This window comes from Passer domesticus, chromosome 5 (genome assembly GCF_036417665.1).
Source record: "Passer domesticus isolate bPasDom1 chromosome 5, bPasDom1.hap1, whole genome shotgun sequence".
Taxonomy (NCBI): Eukaryota; Metazoa; Chordata; class Aves; order Passeriformes; family Passeridae; genus Passer; species Passer domesticus.
The window spans coordinates 55,175,965-55,197,070 of NC_087478.1; the positions used below are offsets into that span (position 1 = coordinate 55,175,965).

General features: G+C 38.3%; 1 protein-coding gene and 1 long non-coding RNA gene across 8 annotated transcripts in view; one reads left to right on the plus strand and one right to left on the minus strand.

Annotated features, from left to right (window-relative positions):
• SCUBE1 (signal peptide, CUB domain and EGF like domain containing 1) overlaps positions 1–21,106 on the plus strand; it is a 230,160-nt gene that overhangs the window by 162,483 nt on the left and 46,571 nt on the right. For all 5 annotated transcript variants that reach the window (XM_064420579.1, XM_064420577.1, XM_064420578.1 and 2 more), the window contains one exon: positions 18,575–18,697. In XM_064420579.1, coding sequence (XP_064276649.1) covers positions 18,575–18,697 — 123 coding nt within the window. The remainder of the gene's footprint in view (positions 1–18,574; positions 18,698–21,106) is intronic.
• LOC135301376 (uncharacterized) lies at positions 247–3,709 on the minus strand. Of its 3 annotated transcripts, none has more exons than XR_010363138.1 (4): positions 3,613–3,709; positions 3,403–3,524; positions 2,629–2,744; positions 247–504 (listed from the first exon to the last, which is right to left on the minus strand). It is a non-coding gene; the product is annotated as an uncharacterized LOC135301376 (long non-coding RNA). The 3 variants fall into 3 exon arrangements; XR_010363140.1 differs by having other exon boundaries at positions 2,629–2,749; XR_010363139.1 differs by lacking the exon at positions 247–504 and adding an exon at positions 716–809.

Here is a 21,106-nt window from a genome sequence, read left to right on the forward strand (position 1 = left end):
GAAACGGAATCTTTTTTTATGATGCTGCTGATTCTTTCTTACTTTCTTAAAATAAGCAGCCACTGGAAATTAACACAGATGGTTTAATAAAGCAACAAGTGATTTCTTTTTAACCTTTATTGACATTTTAGGAAGTACTCTTTATCCTAAAATGGTAAAATATACATTTTGAATTTGATTTAATTAATAAAATTTATCTTATGTATTGCACTGTGAGATGTCTGGGCTAGATTCTGCTCTCCTGAAGCTGAACTGATTTTGCATTTTAACCTGTGGACAAATGATTCTGCACTTAAACTGACCAGTTAAGTTTCTTGCACAGCTTTTGCAGGCAGCCCTTAGTCAAAGGCGGTACTCTGTAGGATTTGTACCTCCTGAGGGCAAATGTGAACTTTTTGGTGGAGTGACATTAATGTCCTCTTGGCTCCTCTTGCTGATAGGTAAAGCCAGGAAAAGACCAGGCAGGAAAAAGTCAGTGTGCATATATTTCTTCTTCTGCATTCTCTAGAAAAGAAAAGAGAGTGATCAGCACAAGTTTTCTCCTTGGATTTCTTTTTCCTCTTTACTCTCCTTGATTTGACTGGCCCCCAGTTTCTCATATACCCAGTCCCCTGTTTCCTCCAGCTGTAATTTTACATCTGTGTGGTAAGAGCAAGAGATTATCTCTTGGATGCCCTTTAAAGCCTCTTCAGGGATCATGGAGCTGTCACATCCTGTCTTTCTTGGGCACAGTTTTCAAGTTCATGGAGCATCACAGCATGTCCAAGTGAGGTTTCTCACAGAACATCATTTTACGGGAGGTTATGTTTCTAAATATAGAAGAAAGATATGCCATTTTCTGTTAAGGGAAAGTAGAGATGTAGGGCAGGTAAGAAAAGCTGAGAGGAACTGGAAAGAGAATTAATACATTTACTGAAAAATGCAGTTGTGGGTTGAGCAAAATGATTAATATGCTTAGGTTTAATTTAGTAAAAAATGTTCACCAAAAATAATGTTTTTATTGGAAAGTCTGTGATGGTTTTTTTAGTCCATTTTGGCATCTTCCTCTCTAAGCTATTTTACATAGTGCAGCAACTACATGAAATTATGTAGAAGCTTAGATTCAAGTGACTTAAATAAGACTCAAAGAAACATCTGAACTTTTGGGTATCGCAAAGTGGATGTAGAATAATTTATTAATGTATAATTCTAGCTCACTTGTAGGTGATTTCCTCAATAATGTGCTTTTGCTATACTGGTAGCTTATGGAAATTTGCTGACACATTTCTTCCTTTTTTTTTTTACAAGTGAATTAATTATTAGCTTTTTAATTCACAAAATAGAAATACTATTTTTCTAAATAACAAAAATTTCTAGATGGTTCTGTTCAACAGTCAGGACTCTAGTCAATTTTAGGTATTGTGTAGACATGTAATGGGAAAAAAGTTTACTGTCCAGAATGTCCACAGGTTTTTGTTTAGCAGTTGGAAATAGCATTAATTGTTTAGTATAGACAAAAGGCAAGTATACATAAAAAAAAAAGTAAAGACAAGTTCTTAAGAAAGAGTTTATGCAAACATGCTTGTTTGCCAAAAGGTGGCAAAGAAACCCTTTTAAATATAAATAATTGTTCTATGTTTTGTTTGCAATATCACAGTTCCCATTCTGAAGTTCTTTCATAGAAGATGGCAGAATTTAAGTCACAGAGCACAGAACTGAGTCCTGACTAAAAATCTGATATTTCTCTTGGCCCTTCCCAATGTATCAGAGAATGGAAGGTGTAGGAGAGCAACTTCCAAGTAATACAGTAATATAAAGAATCTGCCTTCAGTGGTTTTGCAGGAGGCTGATCTCTTCTGTATTGAGAAATGAGAGTTCATTGTTCCTCAAAGAATCAAGCTCCTTTTTTAATGCAGAGTACAGTCTAGTTTATATAAAATGTTAGAAAATTTGGGGGAAAAATTGTTGTGGAGATCATTTTAACATGGAATACGTACAGGTATCTGCAGAGCACATAAGAAGACTACTGTCCACTGTCATGGAGGATTGCTTTGCTTTCTGAAAACTGGAAAAAGCCTTTCAATCTCTGATTAAAAATCTCTGATTTCTCCATTACATACATTACTTACCTGGACTTGCAGTGAAATAAGAGCAAAAGTGTTGTCTGTGGTCTAGTTAGAATGATCTTCAGATGTATTAATGGTGCTTGGATAAAAGTTCATTAATCTTTTGCTGTCTTTTGAAAGTCAGTGTTGCACTCATATCCTCCCTTAGTTGGCTTGGCACACAATGGAGAATGCTCCTTGATTCCCTTCAGCTTTCCTGTCAGCTTGGCTCTTAATAAGCCAAACCATGGAGGCTTTTGATAGCTAAGAGAAGAGACATTCCAGGCAGAAGGGGTTCCATGTTCTCCCTCTAATTAATGCTATTTAATTTCTACTGACACTGTAACTGGGTGATGCCAGCTTGATGCTCAGTTCATTTGATGCTGTCGATTATTGTGCTGCACATGAGGAAACAATGTTGGTCACTTCCTTGAATGCCTACTGAGTTATCCCACAGAATTGAGCCAATTCAGACAGAAAGGCAGACTGAAGATTAAAAGACATAGATGCACAGGATGCTTACTGCGCATTACCTCCTACCCACTTTTTAATATCTTCTGTGTTGAGCATATCAGGGGTTCTGTGGTCCTCATCTCCCTTGTTTGTTGGTTTCTGTGCCTCCTTCCTGCTGAGTGACCTTTCCATGGATCCAGCTCCATTCTGCCCTCAATGAGAAGATTCATCAGTTCAGCATTTTAATTATACTAACTGATAACGAAGGAGGCTCATTTGCAAAAGACTTGTAGGGTTCAAGAGGAATGAAGTCAGACTAGATTAGACTTAGCACAGATTTCTGAAGATTGTTTAAATACATCTGCCAAACTAGATCAAGCAATAAAGAGCTCACCTTCCTGAGGGCAACTACAGGAGACAAGCTGGGCTAGGGAGAATTCTTCTCCCAGGACTTAAAGTAGAGAAGGACTGAGAATAATGGCAAGAGATTATTTCTGAGAGAGACAGGGACTTTCCTTTGTGGCTTCTCTAAGAAGAGAATCAGAGCAGGAGGAAGGGCCACAAGCTTCTAGCATGGTGTAAAATGTATGACCATGTGTATGATATAAATGCTCCATTTCTGCTCTTAACAAAGAAACTGTGCCCCCAGGCACTCTTGTGCCCAAATAAAGCAACTTCCCAACACTCTGCACCTAGAGGTACAGAGAGGAACTGTGCAGGCTGCAGCCCTTGCTGAGCTCCTAGAATCAAGTAGCACAGCAAATGGAAGTTTTAAGCAGGAGAAACTGAATTTCAAAGGGTCATTGAGCAAAAGCAACATCTCAACTATGACTTTCCCACAAACATCCATAAAGTGCAACCTTACTTTGCATGTTCCATAGATGTTTGGTAATAGCAAGATGTGGATCATTTTGTTCAGTTGATTTCTTGTTTTGTATCATTTCACCCGTATTCCGTCGTTTAATTTGCATCTTGTGACGATCCACCCTGAAGAAAAAGGAATCTGACAATAAGATTTTGGGATAGTCAGCTGGGCTGGAATGTCAGGGAGTTTAGTAGCAATGTGGTATTATACATTCATAATGTGCCACCAGCTGTGACTAAATGCAACAGGATAAATTCCTGTGCAGGAACAGGTGTGTGCTAAGCCCAGGTGATCTCACAGACGTGTTTAGGAGACAGAAAGTTCCCTCCACATCCCCACCTAGAGATGGAGCATTTTCTTGGCTGTGTGACACTCAGTCAGCCCTTCTCAGCTCTCTGGCATATTTAATCAGAGCAGTGTTATGTTGTGCCTGCATGGCAAACATTTCTCCTTCGTGCTGTCTCATTGTCATGGTGACCCAGCAATGGGGTGGGCTCTCCACTTCCTCGAAACAGGCCCCCATCATTCAGCATTCCAATGTAGCAAAGAAATGTGGCACTGACACACTTAAATACTTGACTGCGCTGCAGTGGGAGTATCAAAAATGTCTGAGTAGTGAATGATCTGTCCAGTAACTCAGCTCTGAAACCTCCTTTATCATTAAGCAATCTAGGAAAAATAAAAAATAAAAAAAGAACAACAACAATAACAACAACAACAAAAAAAAAGCAGGAGTGTAGAGACTAATGAAATATCTCAAAGAACTGTATCAAAGTTTATTTGAAATTAAAGGGAAATTTTGCATTGGCTGTGCTAGCTTGATGTAGTAATTATATTTTTTATCTTGCTTAATTGCAGCCTATTACAGGAGGAAAATGTGTTTAAAATCAGTTTTGAGTACACAAAAAAATGAAACCCTGAAGGTAAATTAAATTTTGAAAATTGAATTTTTTCTGTGAGAAAAGAGTTTTTTAGAGAATGAGTTCCACTGAAATAAAGTATGTCATGTTTTGTTAAATATTAACTGAAAGGTTTCATTAAATTAAATTCTTTAAAGTAATGCTTTACATCAGTTTGGTGTAAGATTATGACTCAGATGCTGAAGGCTTTCCTCTCTTTTCATTCAGAGAAATGTTCATTGTGAGCTTTTTACTAAGACTAAGTAAAAAGCTCACAGTGAACAGTTCAGCTGGCCAATTTTGCTTCATTTCCTGGCTACAGAGTATCTGTGAACAGTTATGATTTCCTCTATAATTCCATTAATAGAAAATACTTTAAATTTCTTTCAGTTTTTTTTTCCTGTAAATTTGATTAGATTGACTAGAGCACTTAGAATTGCATCTTGTCAGTCCCAATCAATTTATATGAAAGTGAAAATGTTTCCTGTTTTTTTCAAAAAAGTACACCAGACAGAGCACAGGTGATTTTACTGTTTATTAGTAGTAAGATATAGGTGTTAATCTCGTGCATCCACTATTACTTGCCTGAATTATGATAATACCTTTATTTCGCTGTGATTGATTAGGTAAATTTCAGTGTACTATGTTTTTATAATTTGTTGCCTTAACACAATAGTTTTGCTGTCAGAGTACCTTTGATAAACTCAGGTTTTGTTTGATTAATATCCCTGACCAGTTTGACAGTTTTTTCACATGTTAATACAAATTAGACAGTAAAATATACCCCAGTGCAAGAAAACCTCTAAAATGTATGCATCAGTCAAGTTTACACTAAGGCAGATGAAACTTTAATGGCTAATATGATCACGCTTCTCACAACAATAGGGGTCTCAATGCCTTTAGAGTCAAGACTGTTAAGTCTGGAGCAGGCTTTCTGAACTAAAATGGATCTGACTTAAGAGAAAAATACAACACAGGCCCAAATGATTTCATGTGAATGAAGTTGTTTTTCCCCCCTTAGTTGTAAAGTGATCTCATTGAAAGTAGTCACCCAAATACAAAGCTTTCCTTGGTTGAACTAGTTCACATACATCACCATTTTAAATGGAAAGGAATTTAAAGAATCTCCTGAAGAGTTTAAACTTTAACATTTAGAGGCAAATCTGTTCATAGCTGTCTGACTAGTCCTGCTTTGAATCCACAGCTTCCTTCTATGTACTTCCCATGAGCAGTGTGTGCAATATCTGTGATGCTCCACACAGTGCAAGGAGTATCAGTGATCTTAGAGCAGGTCCTGGCTTACAAAGAGAGCTTTTCCCAGCTCACCTTTCTCTAGCAACATAAATTTTTTTTTCAGCACATGTGGAGAGGTCAGTTCCCCTCCGTCCACACAGACACATAGGGTTTTTGAGGCTCATAAGCATTATGAGCCATTAGGCATAACAAGCCATTACCATTTTCCAGTGCTTTCTCAAAAAAACAAAAACAACAACAACAAAAAAACCATACATGCAAATGTTGTGAAAGAATAAACTCAAATGGAAGAAGTAGCTGACAGTCATCACCTCCTCTGCAGTCAGAGTGCTGTGGTACCAGCAAATGTCAGCATAAATGTCAGCTTCAGAATTACAAGCAGCAGTGGGTTTTTGAAGAGGATGTCTGTCAAAGCCAGAAAGGGCAGAGACCTGCTTGTCTGATTCCCTTTTCTTCTGATTACATTTTCCTCGATCATTGCACCATGGCCATCTACTTACATGTCTTGTCTTTGAGAAAATTTAGGTAGTTAATAGAGTGATTGTACTTTTTACATTTGATGCTGGTTCATAATGTCAGTGCTTCATGCCAGAGAAATGTGGTGTACAGAACATTCAATTTTGTAACATTCTGCTGATATAGTGCCTTGGATTCATAGTTTGATTTGGAAAAGAGCATATAGGAGGTGGTCCCTTAGGCTTACCTCAGTCAAAGGTGCAGTGACAAGGAGTGAGTGAGGGCAGCTTTTGCTTTAAGATTACAAGTAGCATCTCTCTGGTGGCTGCACATAAATGAAGACATCTGGGCTGGATCACTCTGGGATATCCCAGAGCTGTAGTGTGCATGTTGCTGAGTCTGTCGAAAGTACCTAGGGGAAAGACTTTCAGCATACTTTAACTTACTCTGCTGGAAAAAATATTGCCCAACTCTGCAGATACACTTAGTGCTTAGGCTCTCTATGAAGAAGCTGACCTGAGCACATAAACCACTTTAACCATGATCCTTGGGAGTGGCCAGTAGTACAAATGTTTTAGGGTAATAAGTCAGATAAATTTCTGACTTTTTAGAGGAAAATTTCTCAGACATTTCAGGAAACTGAATGCTCATGGGATTTCAAGTCAAGAACCTCAGTAGAAAAGGCACTGAAATTTGCTGTTTCATTTTTTAAAACAGAAGTTGTCATCCTCAGGCCTTTGTGTAGACTCCACTTTGTTTGACTCTTCATTTGATCCCCAAGGCCACTGGTGTGCCCACTCTGGATACCCAAGTAGAATCTCCATCCTCTCTCCTAAGCATCAGTGCTCAGGGGCATCAAATTTGATTTTTCACCTCACACCTTTTACTTCTCTCAGGAATCCCTCAGTGAACTGTGTTCTAGAATATAGTCAGAAGAATAGGTGACCCCAAGGGAAAATAAGCACAGCCTTTGGTAGTTCCTGATGGGATTAGAGGTCTTACATCACATGGTTCAGCTACCTTCTATTTGTACAAGCTTAAAGAGGTGTGCATTGGGAAATAACATGGGACAGCTGGCACCCTCTGAACTCATCTCTTATTGCAATAACATGCTCCTAAGGTCATGGAAAGAGTTTAATCCCAACCTGTGGGGTACCCACTTTACTTGCCTTGACAATATCCCTGAACAGGGTTAGCATTTCCACTTCCCCTCAGAGTACAACAAGGAACACAGTGCCTCTCCTTGAGCTCAGTAATAGAAACAAAATATAAGAAAACGTGTTAATACAGTGGTGCTAAGAGGCCTGTGTTGTCCATTCAGATGTGAAAGTCAGTGCAGGACAAATTCTCAGTCCCTCTTTGGTTTTCTTCAGTGTTTCTCCCTCTGAAAAACATCCTTCTCCAGGGGAATCAGAGTGCCTTAATTTTTTTCAGTTGTAGGCCAAAGCCAAATGATTTTATCAAATGATTTTGTCAAAGCCAGTCCACAAGCTGGCTGAATTCAGAGGGTAGAGGCTTAGAAGTTAGCTATTAAAGTATGTGTTGTCTTTTAGCAACACATATGTGTTTACTGAAGTGGTTCATTCTGAGCCATTCCTACCCCCAATACGGCTTTCTCCCTACTTCTCATCAACTTCAGCCAAGAATAAACTTCCCAATAATCAAGATCTAGTTTTCATAATTCATTATAAGCAACTCTGCTTCTATCAGATTCCAGACACAGCTCTGCTTTCAAGTTACAGCAGTTTACCTTCCCAGTGTTTGCCACTAGAAGCGTGTGTGTGTGTGTCTGTGTGTGTGTGTGTGTGTGTGTGTGTGTGTGTGTGTGTTCAAAAATAAGCCCCATTTGAGTTTGCTTCTCTGTACCTGCAAGCAAAGAGCTATCAGAAAATAGATCAGATGTAATCACAAGCCAGATATCAGAACAAAAAATACCTTTTCCCTCTCCATGCTTATCATAAGGCAAATACAAATCTTGTGGCTCAGGTCTGTCTTTTATCCTAAAAACAAGGAAAAAATAAATACAAAAACCTCTTTTGTCTTTGAATGGACAGACGGCCACCTTTGCCTTGCATGAGAAGTCAGTGCCTAAATTAATTCATGAACATGAGACAGATCGAGAATGATAGTAGTGAAAATTTGGGTTCTGCAGTAGTTAGATCAGTGCTTTTAGGAGGAACAAAAACATTGATTTAAAATATTAATTTTCTATATATGTGTGGTGCACAAATTAAAAGTGCAATTAAATGTTCCATTAAAATAGCCAAACTTCCTTAAAATTATCTTCTGACAAACCAGTTCTGGTCATTGTCCAGTACTTCTGCACAGTTAAAGGGTTTTGAGACCACATACCATTTTCAGGAAGCAAGCAGGAAGGCATTCATGGTAAAGACAGATTTGTGTGAATCCCAAACTGCTCAACTGATTTACAGAAACCAGCAGATTTAATTTTTTTTAATGCTGCAGCAGCTAGATCACCCTGTCTCTTCCCCTTACCAGTACTCCTCTTTAAGTGACAAAACCATATGATTAAAAAAATAGAGACATTTGTGACAAGCAACCGAAGGCAGCCAGTGGGTGATTTCATTCTGTGAAACAATAGATGTGTCTGCCCAACCAAAAAAAAGGTAACAAAAATAACATTAAATGAGAGTAAAATTAGGAATTTTGTAGTGAAAACAATGTGTTTTCACTACACAAGTAGTGTAGTGAAACTGTTCAGGGCTTGAGTACTGGCAAGTTTTTCAGAACACACACTTTGGGGAAGCCCTGAAACGAGTCATATAGTTGGACCCACTAAATGCCTCTACAGGGAAGTTTTTGGCACATGAATCAACCACATGCACACTGCAGAGATAACAGGTAGGCTTGTAGTTGGTGAGAAAAGAAAATACAAAGGGAACTTATTTGCTAGGAATGACAAATGAAAGTCTAAAGACAAAAAGGATTATTAAAATACAGAGGCAGTTTTGAGGTTATTTTTTATATGACTCTAAGCAAGATGTGAGACCATCTCTGTCCAAAGTAAACCATCACAAACATCAGAACTGAGAGAGGGAAAACTGAGTAACCGATGGGAGAACAATAATCATGTTCAGCTTATCAGAAGAGGTAGTTGTTTAAGAAGAGGAGGACAAGACTCACAAATTTGATGAGAGCAGGAGTTCTCCGGTAGCTACAAAAGCATTTTCAAAATAACTACCTAAATGTGCATTAAGGAAGCAAACATTAAGGCCTTTTTGCTGAGGCTGCAGTCATTTTAGACTATTCCATTGATGTTGTCCAGCTCTCAAGACAAAGAACATACAGGATAAATCCAGTGTGAGGAAAACAGCAGCATCCAGCAGGCAGCTGTAGCAGCTCTTTAGAAAGCTCTGTGTCAGAGAGAGAACCACAACCATCTGGGCCAGCCCTGCTGCCCTGGAAACAGCTGTTTCTAGACTTGCTAAGACTGGGAAGTGACTCAAAACTAGGTTTCTATTTTTCCCCCACTTTTTAGAGCAGACAGGGAGTTGACTGTTGTTGGTGTGTGATAAGAGAGGTGGTAGAGTATCTGGCTGAGGGGAAAGCTCAGAAGAGGTCATGGTAAATGATGGAAGAGATGTTGGAGAGAGGGAAAAGCTGCTGGTTGCCAGTAGAAAATGAGTGAATGAGTAGGATTTGAAGGAGAAAAAGATGGAAAACTCTTGGTGGTAGGTGGTGACTGTGGTCAGAAGCCTAGTGGCGCAATTAGTGACCAATTGGACGCGCACTGAGGCGTATGTATGTGACTGATTTAGACACATAATTGATTCAGAGACAGTTGAAGTTTCAGACCTTAGTAATGAAAAATCAAATTATAAACCCATTATTTTTTATTTTAAAAAAAGAAATGTAAATTTTAGATATTAACACAGTCAAAATTTGTCAGAAATAAGAAAATGGAATTGAAAAAAAAAAGAGAGAGAGAATGGAGAGCAGAATCCTTCTAACTGCTGCAGCAAATTTATCTAATCCAGAATATGCGTGAAACTTTCACTGGCCCTTCTCTGTTTTAAGGGAATTGCCTTTTAGGTTTTCAGTTGGGCCTTGGGGTTCGGGTTTTTTGCTTTAAAGGGATACAATTCATTTGTCTGCTGTAGACTTGTTCATGACAGACAAATATAATATAACAAATTATCTTCCATTTAAAAATTGCAGACTTGGGTCAGCTGCCATGTAAATCATTCTGTTTCATTCCCTCCCAAGGGTTCCATCTATCCCCACAAAATAAATTCATGTGTACTAAGTTAGGGGTTTTTTCATGACTAGGCAATATCCCTGTTCCCTAGAAACTTGCAGTTGTTATTTGTCTTCATGAACCTCCCCTTTGAAAATGCCAAATCCTTTAAATTAATGCTTCAGAGGGTCATATTTTGCATTTCAGTTGTTGAAAAGACCTTGCATTTATTCAACAATATAAAGCCCTCTGAGGATCAACAACCATGGTATATTATGGGAAAGTGTGCTGTGCTTTCTGGTACTTGGGAGCTGACTACTCACATGATCATAAATTCCAGCATTCAAAACTTAAAGCATTTTTTTCATTCTTTTATCACTGCCTTTTTCATTATAAAATACAGCTTTTCTTTCTTTAATATGACTAGATCCTGCTCTCAGTGATGCCTCTGTCTTCCCTGGTACAGAGCAGATCCCTGGCTGCTTGAAGTAGTGTCTTCAAAAACTTCTGGAGGGTTAATTTTTGGTCAGCATCTAAATTTCTTCGATTCATTAAGAGCTATTTAAATTACCATGGACTAATTGCATTCAAGTGCCCCTTTCAGAAGGAGTAGCTTTATCCCAGGAAAGCTAGCACGGTTTCACTGGGATTTTAAAGAGAACATCAGTACCTTTAACTACCCTTAATACCAATTGTATTTAATTAAACAAACATTTTTCTATAAGCAAACTGGGATTCTTGGAAATAAGCACAGAGCTTTCCTGAGCAGTTAATAATTCCAAGGGGGTAAATGAAAATTGAGTTCATACTAATCCAGAATATAAACTAAACTGAGGGATTCTTATATTTTGGTCCAATAGTGCAGTTATCTCACTTGCCCCTTTGCTCTTCATTCGGACCATATGGAAAAATTAAATACAGGAAGAGCCAGGCCTTGTTTTTTAGTGACACCTAGCACAGAGGAAATGGCCAAGGATGTCAGCCCCACCATTCTGTCTTCTGTCATTTACTCCTTAAGAAACACTGAATTAACTCTTATTCTTGTTATTAACCTGCAGCAACCCATTTAGCTCTGCCTCAGCTCCTGCTGCATAAACATTACACGTAGGGTTATTCTGGTGGTGTGGCTGTGTGAATAATGATATTGCACATGGACTTATTCTGGTGGTAATGGCTGTGTGAATAGTTAAGGAAGGTAAGCAGTCAGCCCAATTATATTTGCACAGTTCTCTCCTGCTGCTTTACCCACAGCCTCCAGATCTGTCTGTACTCACCCATGTGGCCACAGATACAGCCAAGTTTCCCAGAATCTGATGTCCTGTACTTTTCACATGCTCTGTAAAAAACAGAGACACATTCTTTGGTCTCCCCAAGTACACATGGGAGATTGAACAGCACACTTATTTCTCCCTCTCCAATGTTTTATAAATAGCATTTTGATTGATGAAAGCATTTTGATTGATAAAATGTTACAGGAGGAGGAAAAGTAACTTTATTTCCTGGGATTCCTGTGAGGTTTATCTTTGCTTCTGGCAGGAGGGCACTGGGCAGCAGGGGTAGTTTTAACATTTTGCTCAGCCTAGACACTGAAAAGACTATCAGTCTGTATCTTTGTGTCTCCAGTTCCCTTCACATTCTAGCGTCACAGCCTCAGCTTGCACTGTTTGGGTTCATAACCTTGCACTAACATGTTTTTAAGGTTAGAAAAGAATTTAGTATTCAGCAAAAATTTTAAATGAAAATCCTTTCTTTTCACATTAGATTTAGTAAATCCCTTCCCCTTTACAAATGAGAAATCTGGGCCTAACCTATTATGACAGCATTTCTGAGTTTTTCACCTACAATGGTTTTTGTGTTTTATAAATCTAATTAACTGTAATAAGAAAATAATAGGACATAATGTTTGTTTTACAAGATGATTGATCTCTTGGCAGCCTGGCAGACTCTTTTATTGATTGGTTGGTGGATAATGTCAGAGTGGATATGTCCTGGAGGAGAATAGCTGACACCTAAATCCATATGTGACAGATTGCCATCTGTGTTGGAAGACAGGTTTCTTCATGAAATTGCGAAGATAACAGGTGAAAATTGAGAAAGTGACATGAGAGAAATGTGTTGAAACCTGTCTCAACCTTTCCATGCTCTAAGAGCATTTACACAAAGCTCTCTATTTTGTGGGCAGCCTGTTTTCAGGATGAGGAAGATTAAATTTTAATTACATTCATTCCTGTCTGCCCAGTCTAGATTTAATCCTGTTAATTAGGAAAATGCCTTGTCCCACAACCCACCTATAAAGCTAATTAAACAGAGAATCTTCATTTGCTACTTAGTGGAACTTTAGTAATGACTATCATACTTTACAGTTAATTAGCACTGTGGGAGGGAAAATGAGGATGTTGTTGAAGCATAGAACTCAAATTAGAAATGCTATAATATATGCTTTATTTCATTTTGTATCTGTCTGATGCAGGCAAGCTGCACACTATCCTACCTGCCTCAGTTTCACATTTGTTAAAGAAGCATTAATTAAATGTATCTCTCCTGCAGAAGTGTTGTGTAGGTTTAATGTAATGAAGAAAATAAGCTGCTGTCCTATGTAATCCTCAAGTGGAAGGTACTGCATAAATAGACTTCTTCCTTCCTGAAACATGCAAGAGGAAATGAACTGTGTAGTTTCAGGAGGAGTGGTGGAACAGCAATTGTACCTCCTGAAGTAAACATGTCCCTAACAGTCCTGCAGACATTCACAAAATCTTCCAGTGCAAAGCACTACCAGCAAGGAACCTGCTGCTGGATCAAACCATTCTGAAGCCCAGGAGAGAAATTTAAAACTGTAATTTGACTTAAAAATTCTGACAACAAATGACTTGGATTCATAACACCTTGTTCCATAATAGTGCATTTGAAAGTATTGGTCCTGAAAATACCAAGTGATAATTATCAGTCCTCAATTTTACAAGTGAAGTAAAGCAGGGAAGTGTTACGCTTTGCCCAAATGTTGGATAAATCCATTGTAAAACCGGAGCTAGGACTTTCAGTTCCCTGGAATCTAACCCCACAACATCTGGCTTGATGCTTCTGGATGGAACAGCAGAGCCTGTGTTCTACTTTGGTTTAGATTTTCTCATGGTGGCACTGATCCAATGAATCTGGGGATATGAAATTATCTTTCTACCTTAATGAGATATCCCTGGCATGCATTATTTAAGATGTTATGCAATATTACATTTAGAGTATTGCAAGTGGAGCCTGGTAGCTTCTGCTTATGTTAATCCTGAATTTACAAGCTTTATTGAGAAGGGGCAGGGCAAATATCAAAATAATTTCAGTCTGAGCATTGGTGGCTCTGTAATATTTGTAATGTAGAACAGCATGCAGTGCAAGGTGTTTTGTGCAAGCCTGTGCTGATTGGCACCCCAGGGTAACCTGCTGAGTTGTACACTGAAATTGGATTCAAGTGTGGATGAATTAGTTATTTTTTCTGTTCCTTTATTTCCCTACCTCCAGCATGGGGTTAAAAAGTTTTGTGGCTGCTTTATACTTTGTGGTCTGTGTGCAGCAGGGAACAAATATCAGTATCAACAAGGCAACACTAGTTCCAGTTTTTAGGGGACAGTGGTGATTTGTAAAACTGTGAGGAAGAGCAAGAGAAGAATAGCAAGGGAAAATTAGGAAATGAGGAAACAAAAAGAACTAGCAAACCAGCCCACCTTGCAGAAAATGTATTTATATTGATGCCCACTGTATAACGGTAATAGCATTACTAATTCTAAAATGCTGGCTTTCATTATTAAAAACAAGAAGCATATGAAGTTTCAGTAATTATTTTAGGTTGATCTGGGAGTATATTCTTTTCCTGGAGCTAGGTAGCATTTTAAACCTGCAAAGGATTAGACAGACACAATCAGTTCAAATATTTGTCCAGCTATTGAAAGGAGGATCCTCACTTCCACCTGTGATGAGGCTCTGGAAATCTCCATCATTGTTCAGCAGATAGGTGAAGATTGCATGTTGATTACCCTTTCAGTTGCCTTTAAGCAGCTTACGTGAAATGTTAAGTTCCAAGTTACCTAAAATCCCTACTTTTTAATTTGTTCCCTGGCTTGTATGCAGCAAAGCAAATCTCTTTGGGTTTATAGGTGCACACACAAGTGCATACATGAACCCTGATAAGAGCCAGCTCCTTCCAAACATGAACTGCGCTGAGCAGAGCTTAAAAAAGGTGTGAATGGAACAGGAGCAGGCATTCCCATTAATCACAACATCATGAAAAGAAAAATAAAAATCTGCTTGCTTAGCTGAGTCAAATTGTAGCTATGCAACTTAGCACAAAGCATCTGAGTCTCTACACTTTTATTGAAAGCTGATTCCACTGCCTCCCTCACATTTTGAGATCCTCAGAAAAAAATAAGAGAATATATTATTATAGATTAATATACTTATTATAATAATTATATTAGAGTATATTTTATATTTTATTTTATTTTATTTACAAATCCAGGATTCGTTCCTGGGTTCGCATAGACCCACAGCTTTTGTGATGGTGTTGCTGAGCTTCATCTCCTGACAAATATTTGCAATTGGGGTTTTTTTCCTTCAAATATTACAACTTTAAAGGTGTTAGCTTCCTTGTTGCAAATGTTATGTTTGCTTCTGTTTGTATTTAATTGCTTGGGAATTGAATGAACATTTTCAGAGCTAACAGGAGGCTTGCATGCTGAGTTGTTTGTTACACCATACCTTCACCTGACAGTTTTGACCATAACTTTCAATGCTTCTGTGGTTTCTCACTGGGATGTATTTTCATACCTGCCTGTGTCCCATTTTGGTATTTTGCAGCAGATCATCAGCTTGTATGAGCAAGGTATCATTTAACAATATTGACTCACTGCATTGGGGGAGATTCCTTGGGTTTTATTCCCAACACACTGAAAGCCCACCAGATCTACCAGTCTGAAATGACTCTCACAGTATCATCAGGGCATTTTATGTACAACCTCCATAGAAGAAATACAGTTATTTACATCCTTCTGCATTTCTGAGAATAAAGGAGAGGAGAGCCTGTGGGAAGTTGAAGCTATTTTTCTGCAACCTGCATCTCAAGGAGCCACTTGAGAACTATGTTTGAAGACAGCAGGTTTATGGCTGCTCCACAGAAAGTCTCAATAGTAGTAGGGGAATATTTGACTAAATTATGTCAAAGTTGGTAGAGACACCACAATGGGTTGCCACTGTGTATTTTTGCCCAACATGAGAGGCAGACCCACTTTGAACTGTGAAGTTCAAAGAGTCACTTGACAAAGTTGGGTACCTATGAGTTTAAATATAAGTGGGGCCTCACCTTCTCATGCAATGGAATAATTTATTTTCACATGGCTCATAACACAAATTATTTATACCCAAGGAAAGAAAAATAGTGGGATACAGACTTTTTGCAATTTCTCTGAACCATTTAGACATTATACATATAGTTGGATACTGCTCTCTTCCAAGTGAAATGCAGCAATGTGCTGCTCTCCACAGAGTGAAATAATTTTTACATGCCTTGTCAGTCTCGCTATGGTCATGGAAAGAAATACAGTGAAAGCAGAGATATTGGCACTGTTTATGTTATTTAGAATGTTTTTGCAGCTAATAGTTTTGACCTCTATTCTGTTTTGATGGTCCGTGTTTCAAAAGGTCATGTCATGTTTTCCAGTTAGAAGAAATGAATAAATACTTTCTTTTCCTGTGGACTCTCACAGGTTTTATTCAGATCCTTGTTCAGAATTCCAAAGAATTGCTGGTGTAAAGCTAATATGCTGTATTGTCAGTGGAATGACAGTTATTAACAGCCTAAAATCTGCACTCTGATGCCAGCAGGGTTTCATTTTTGCCCCTTATGGTCATGAGAGACACAGAAAAGAGACTGGAATTTGGAATTTCACATGTGAAATCCAGGGGCCATAATATGAAATATCAATCATTACTCCAGAATGGTGTTTGACAGGCTGCAAGTAATTTCTACTTCAAGCAGTCTCAGGCAGCAGAGTAGCCCAAAGGTCATGTTGTTCTTATCACGAGTAAAAGATATTTTCTTCATGATGGATGACTGTTCTGTGTGTTTACGATGCATAATGTATTAGTAATTTTAATTCACAATTCCATTTGTCCCGTAGTTTTGTCAGGGCATGCTAAACTGTAGTTGGGTACACCTGTGCTCTGCTAAAGATGGGACTTTTTGTGGTAGTCCATCCTAACACCCACACCATGGTCCTAGTTGCACATTAGGGAGGAATCACTTCTACAAAAGGAAATGCCAGGCTTCAGGAATTGGGCCAAAGATTCTTGTCTTTTCACTCCAGTCTTGACCTGTGCAGATGATCACAGCTGAAACCAAAAGGGTTGCTGCCTCCAGTCTCATGGTGTTATGAAGAGGTGACCCTCAGAGTGTTCTTCACCAGAGCTGTCAGGTTGGGAGCCCAGGGTTATCTGCTGCTGGCCTGCCAAATCCCAGAACTGGAGCACCACAGATAACAAAGAGACTCCTGATTTTGGGGCACTTTGAGATCTTTGTTACCCAAGACACAAAGATTTGAGCTGGCTTTGCACAAAGCACTCAGGGTGTTCCACAGCTGCTGCCTGCAATTTACCCTCTTCTTTTAATTGGGTTGAATGCAAAAGCCATTCCTCTGCAGAACCAGACACAAAAGTAATAAGCAATAGTATTAGTTCAGAGGGTCTGAGAACAAATTTCCCATCTCCTTGCCATAAGTGCAACTCATAAGAAAACATTTACAACAATATACATTGTTCTTGCTTATTTGAGTCCTGGACATATTTCTGTCAATGTGTGTGCAACAAAGTGCTCTTTAGAAATGATGGCTGAATTTGCCTCTCAGCTGTAAAAATTTTTAGATTTACCACCTCACTCCTCTTGCTGCAGTTTACATTTTACATGCAGAAATATGGTAAGCACCATGCCTCATTCCCATGTTGAAATAATATGTTTCCAAAAATTAATTAATTACTTTCACTAAGAATCCTGTTGAATTCAAATAATTTTTAAAACATGCCCTTCATTCACCATCATCTTGCTAGTTTTGATAAATTCCCATCTTCATATGTTAGACCTTTTGGCATCTAGATTTGCATTCTGCAGATTTGCTCTTTAAATGGCCAGCTGTTACCTCAAAGTTTCAAAGATCTTATAGCAAGAAGCTTTTCAAAAGGAAACATTGCTCTCCATTTAGCTCCCTGAAAGATCTTGCTTTCAATTCCAGAAGTGGGAAGCCAAGGCTCAATGTCATATTACTTCTTCACTGTATGCATTCTAAAAAGATGTATTTTTTGGCACTGTTCTTCTGAAAAATAATAAAAGCACTTCCCCCTCCCCTTTCAAATAAACATAGATCCATGGTTTTATAATTGGGTGAGGATGGAAACATACCCTGTATTTCAAATGAGGTTTTGTGGCCTGTTATATACTTCACAACCTTTTATGGATTGGAAAAGGTATTGGTCATTCCAGATTTTCGTAACCTTTGGGAGAACTTAAAAGGAGTGGGAAGTAGAATCATCAGTATGAAATTCAGAACAGAGGTCTTATCAAGTTCATCAGTCCACTTCATAACCACTATCTGAATTAAGCGCCATTGATCTCTCCTTCATACTCTGTGTGTGTGTATATATATATATATATATATATATATATATATGGCTTTCAAATAAAGGCAATAGGTGCTCTGTCTTCAGAATATCTGAAGAAGGAACATTTCACATGCACTTAGAGTTAATTCGATTTCTGCTACACCAAGTGAAAAAAGTTTGATACATGAAAATGGGTGACACACTGTGTCACTGAATAATGACAAAATAACATATAATGCTCATTCTGAGAAAATGTATCCTTGCATTTGTTTGTGTAAGAATGATGGAAGTATTTCTTCAGTATTCAGGTGTCTTTTACTTCACCTTTGTTATTTCTTCAATTTTTTGTGTGTTCTTATGTTTTGTTAGTTCCTATACAAGGTAAAACGATTCACATCCTTCCCAGGTTGAAGTCTGCTGTCAGGCAGAGCACTCCATCTACAGAGAAGCTCCCCTGAATGTTCCTTAACACCAAAGTACCTCAGCTTGGATCATCTGTTGGTTCCAGTTCTGAGAGAAACACCTCTCTCTCTTGAGCACCTCAACCCATAGCTCTCATTGTAAGCTTTGTGAGATAGGTCTGGGAAGGGATGCATCTGAGCAGTCTGGTTCCTGACAGGAACAGCCTCCTTGGGGATCTGAGTATTTCTGTATTCCTGCCCTGAATGACTAAATTGCTGTCACAAATTAAATTTTTGCTCTCATGAACTAAATCTTTGCTGTTCATTCTTTGCAGATATTGATGAGTGTTTGGTAAACAATGGTGGCTGTGACCATTTCTGCCGAAACACGGTTGGCAGCTTTGAGTGCAGCTGCCAGAAAGGCTATAAACTGCTCACAGATGAAAGGACCTGCCAAGGTAATAGCTCATTAACCTTACTCTTCATATAATGAGAATGTTATTTCCAGTGGATTTTTTTGTTGTTGTTTTTATACTTAAGTCGTTTGTACTGCAGGTTTTAATTGTACTGTCATAGGAAGTAAGGTTAGAAAACACCTCTGAGATTTCTGTTTTCTGAGGTGGAATTAAGAGATCATTGCAAATGTCTTGTTTCAATATTTTTCATAATAGGAATGCCACTGTCCTGTTGAAGTGTAAAAATCCAAATAGTGTAGTGGAATAGCCTCAGGCGGAGAGTCTTATGTTCATATCCTTTCATTTTCTATGATCTGAATGGGACAGAGGCTTATCTTTTTTAGACCAGAGTCATTGAGAGTAACCGACTGTAATACAGCATTTGCAAGATTTGAACTAAAAAGAATGGGTTGAATTTGTGAGCTCACCTTTGCCTGAGAGAAACTATTTATGAAGGGATAATGGTGACATTTTGTGGGAATTCAAATGAAGCATGTTTTACGTCATTTGCTGTGCATGTCATAATTTGCTACCTAAGTCATCTGATGTTATGTATTCTGTGACTAATTAGCTGCATAACCATTTTCAAGTACTGACCATGTACCTTTGGAGAAATTACATTTAAACTCTGTAGCTTTACTTTTTAATGAACTCATAGAAAAGACTGGAAAGATAAGCATGCATCAATAGAGAGAGAAAGGGAAGGATGATGTATTCAATTAAATTTTTGTGCAGAAAATGGCTTTTTGTTAATACATTATTATTTACATGGGTTTTGAATAAGTAAAAGTTATGAAGTTCAAAACAGCATTGGTATTTTAGATCTTTTTTGTTTATCCACAAAGGAGAAACCACAATCTGAATATATAGGTGTCATTCAGAATTTTTCCATTGCTTCTCATTGGTACTTCCATCCATCATTTGAGAAGCCACCTCCACCCTGACTGTGCAATTAGGCACAAAGGAGTTAGTGAAAGGTTGGTTTTAAAATGGACAGGATGGGAAGAGCTGAGATTAGCACAGCTCATGCCATGTGTTTCAGCAGAATTAACACTGTAGGATCGTGTCAGACATGGGGAAGTTACCAGGTTTTGATTTACCTGCTAAAAACAGGGACAGAATATTAAAAAGAAGCATTCCCTTCATGATGTATTTAGAGATGGTTGGGAAGACCTTGTTCATTAATTTCATGTGTGATGACATGCTTTCACTGTGGTATCAGTCAGAGGTTTCACCATTGAACTAATTGTTATTACACGAGGGAAAAAACTCAAGAAAAGTTAGGCAAAATCTGGTGCAGAATTTATTTGTTCATTATGCAGAGGATTAATAGTAGGCTATATAAGGTCCCTGTAAATAATCAGATTTCTGTGATGATAGTGATAATCTAGAAGCAGCTCTGTAATGCTATTCAAGTGAGTTTTGTTTCTTCACATGCCAGAGCTTAAGAATGAGAGAGCCACCAGTAACAATACACACCATGCAAGGACAGAAGCAGGAGCTGATCTTCTCCCCCTCATGTGATCAGATATAGAAGTATAACCATGGTCTGGGCATCCTGCTTTTCCCATTGTCAGTGAGGAAGGACAGGCAATCCATCTTTCCTCTGCATGATACACTGATTGATAAACTGTAACTTATCTGTTGCTGTAAAAGATAGATTGGTGCAAGCCCACAGAATTTTTGGCCTGGACAAGTGCGTCCATCCCAGAAACGCCGGTTTCATAACATGAAATGGGGAGGACAGAGTCATTTCCTGTTTAAAGTCTGAGGTATTTGGGCCCCAGCAAACATGGTGTGATGCCTGCTTTGTGAAGAGATCACTGTGATAATTTAGTTCCTGTCTGGTGCTTAAGGTGATAATTGGTGACTCATGCAGTCAGTATTAGCCTGCTAATAAAGAGAGAAGGAAAGTGAATGCAGTGCAAGAAATCACTGATGTATGAATCACCTGCACTTTTCTTCTTCCCCTGCAAGAAGAATATAGTCAGGGGAAGTGGTTATAGTTCTTAATGTCAGGTCCATCAGGAAAATGTGGTTTGGGGTTAGTGACTCTTCTGGGATATAAATCATCCACATTTTGGGTTTTTGTAACAGCCGGTTAACGCTGACTGTAAAACATTAATAAGAGATTCAGGGAAATTTATTTTAGGCATATTAGCCTTTCCAAAGAGTGAAACAGAACAGTCCAATTTCTGTTTATAAAGGATGTTGTTGTTCATGTTACATCTGTTGTTTTGATTCATAATAGAGTTTCCATGATTTATGATCTTTCTGTCAACATTGCCCTTCTCTTCTGGTTTTCATTTTTTTAAATAAAGATATCTTTCAGTTACTAATCAACATGTTTACAAAACACTAATTTAGGGCCTTAGAAGTCTGCCTTGTTTGGGACTAGGTCCTATTTAGTTC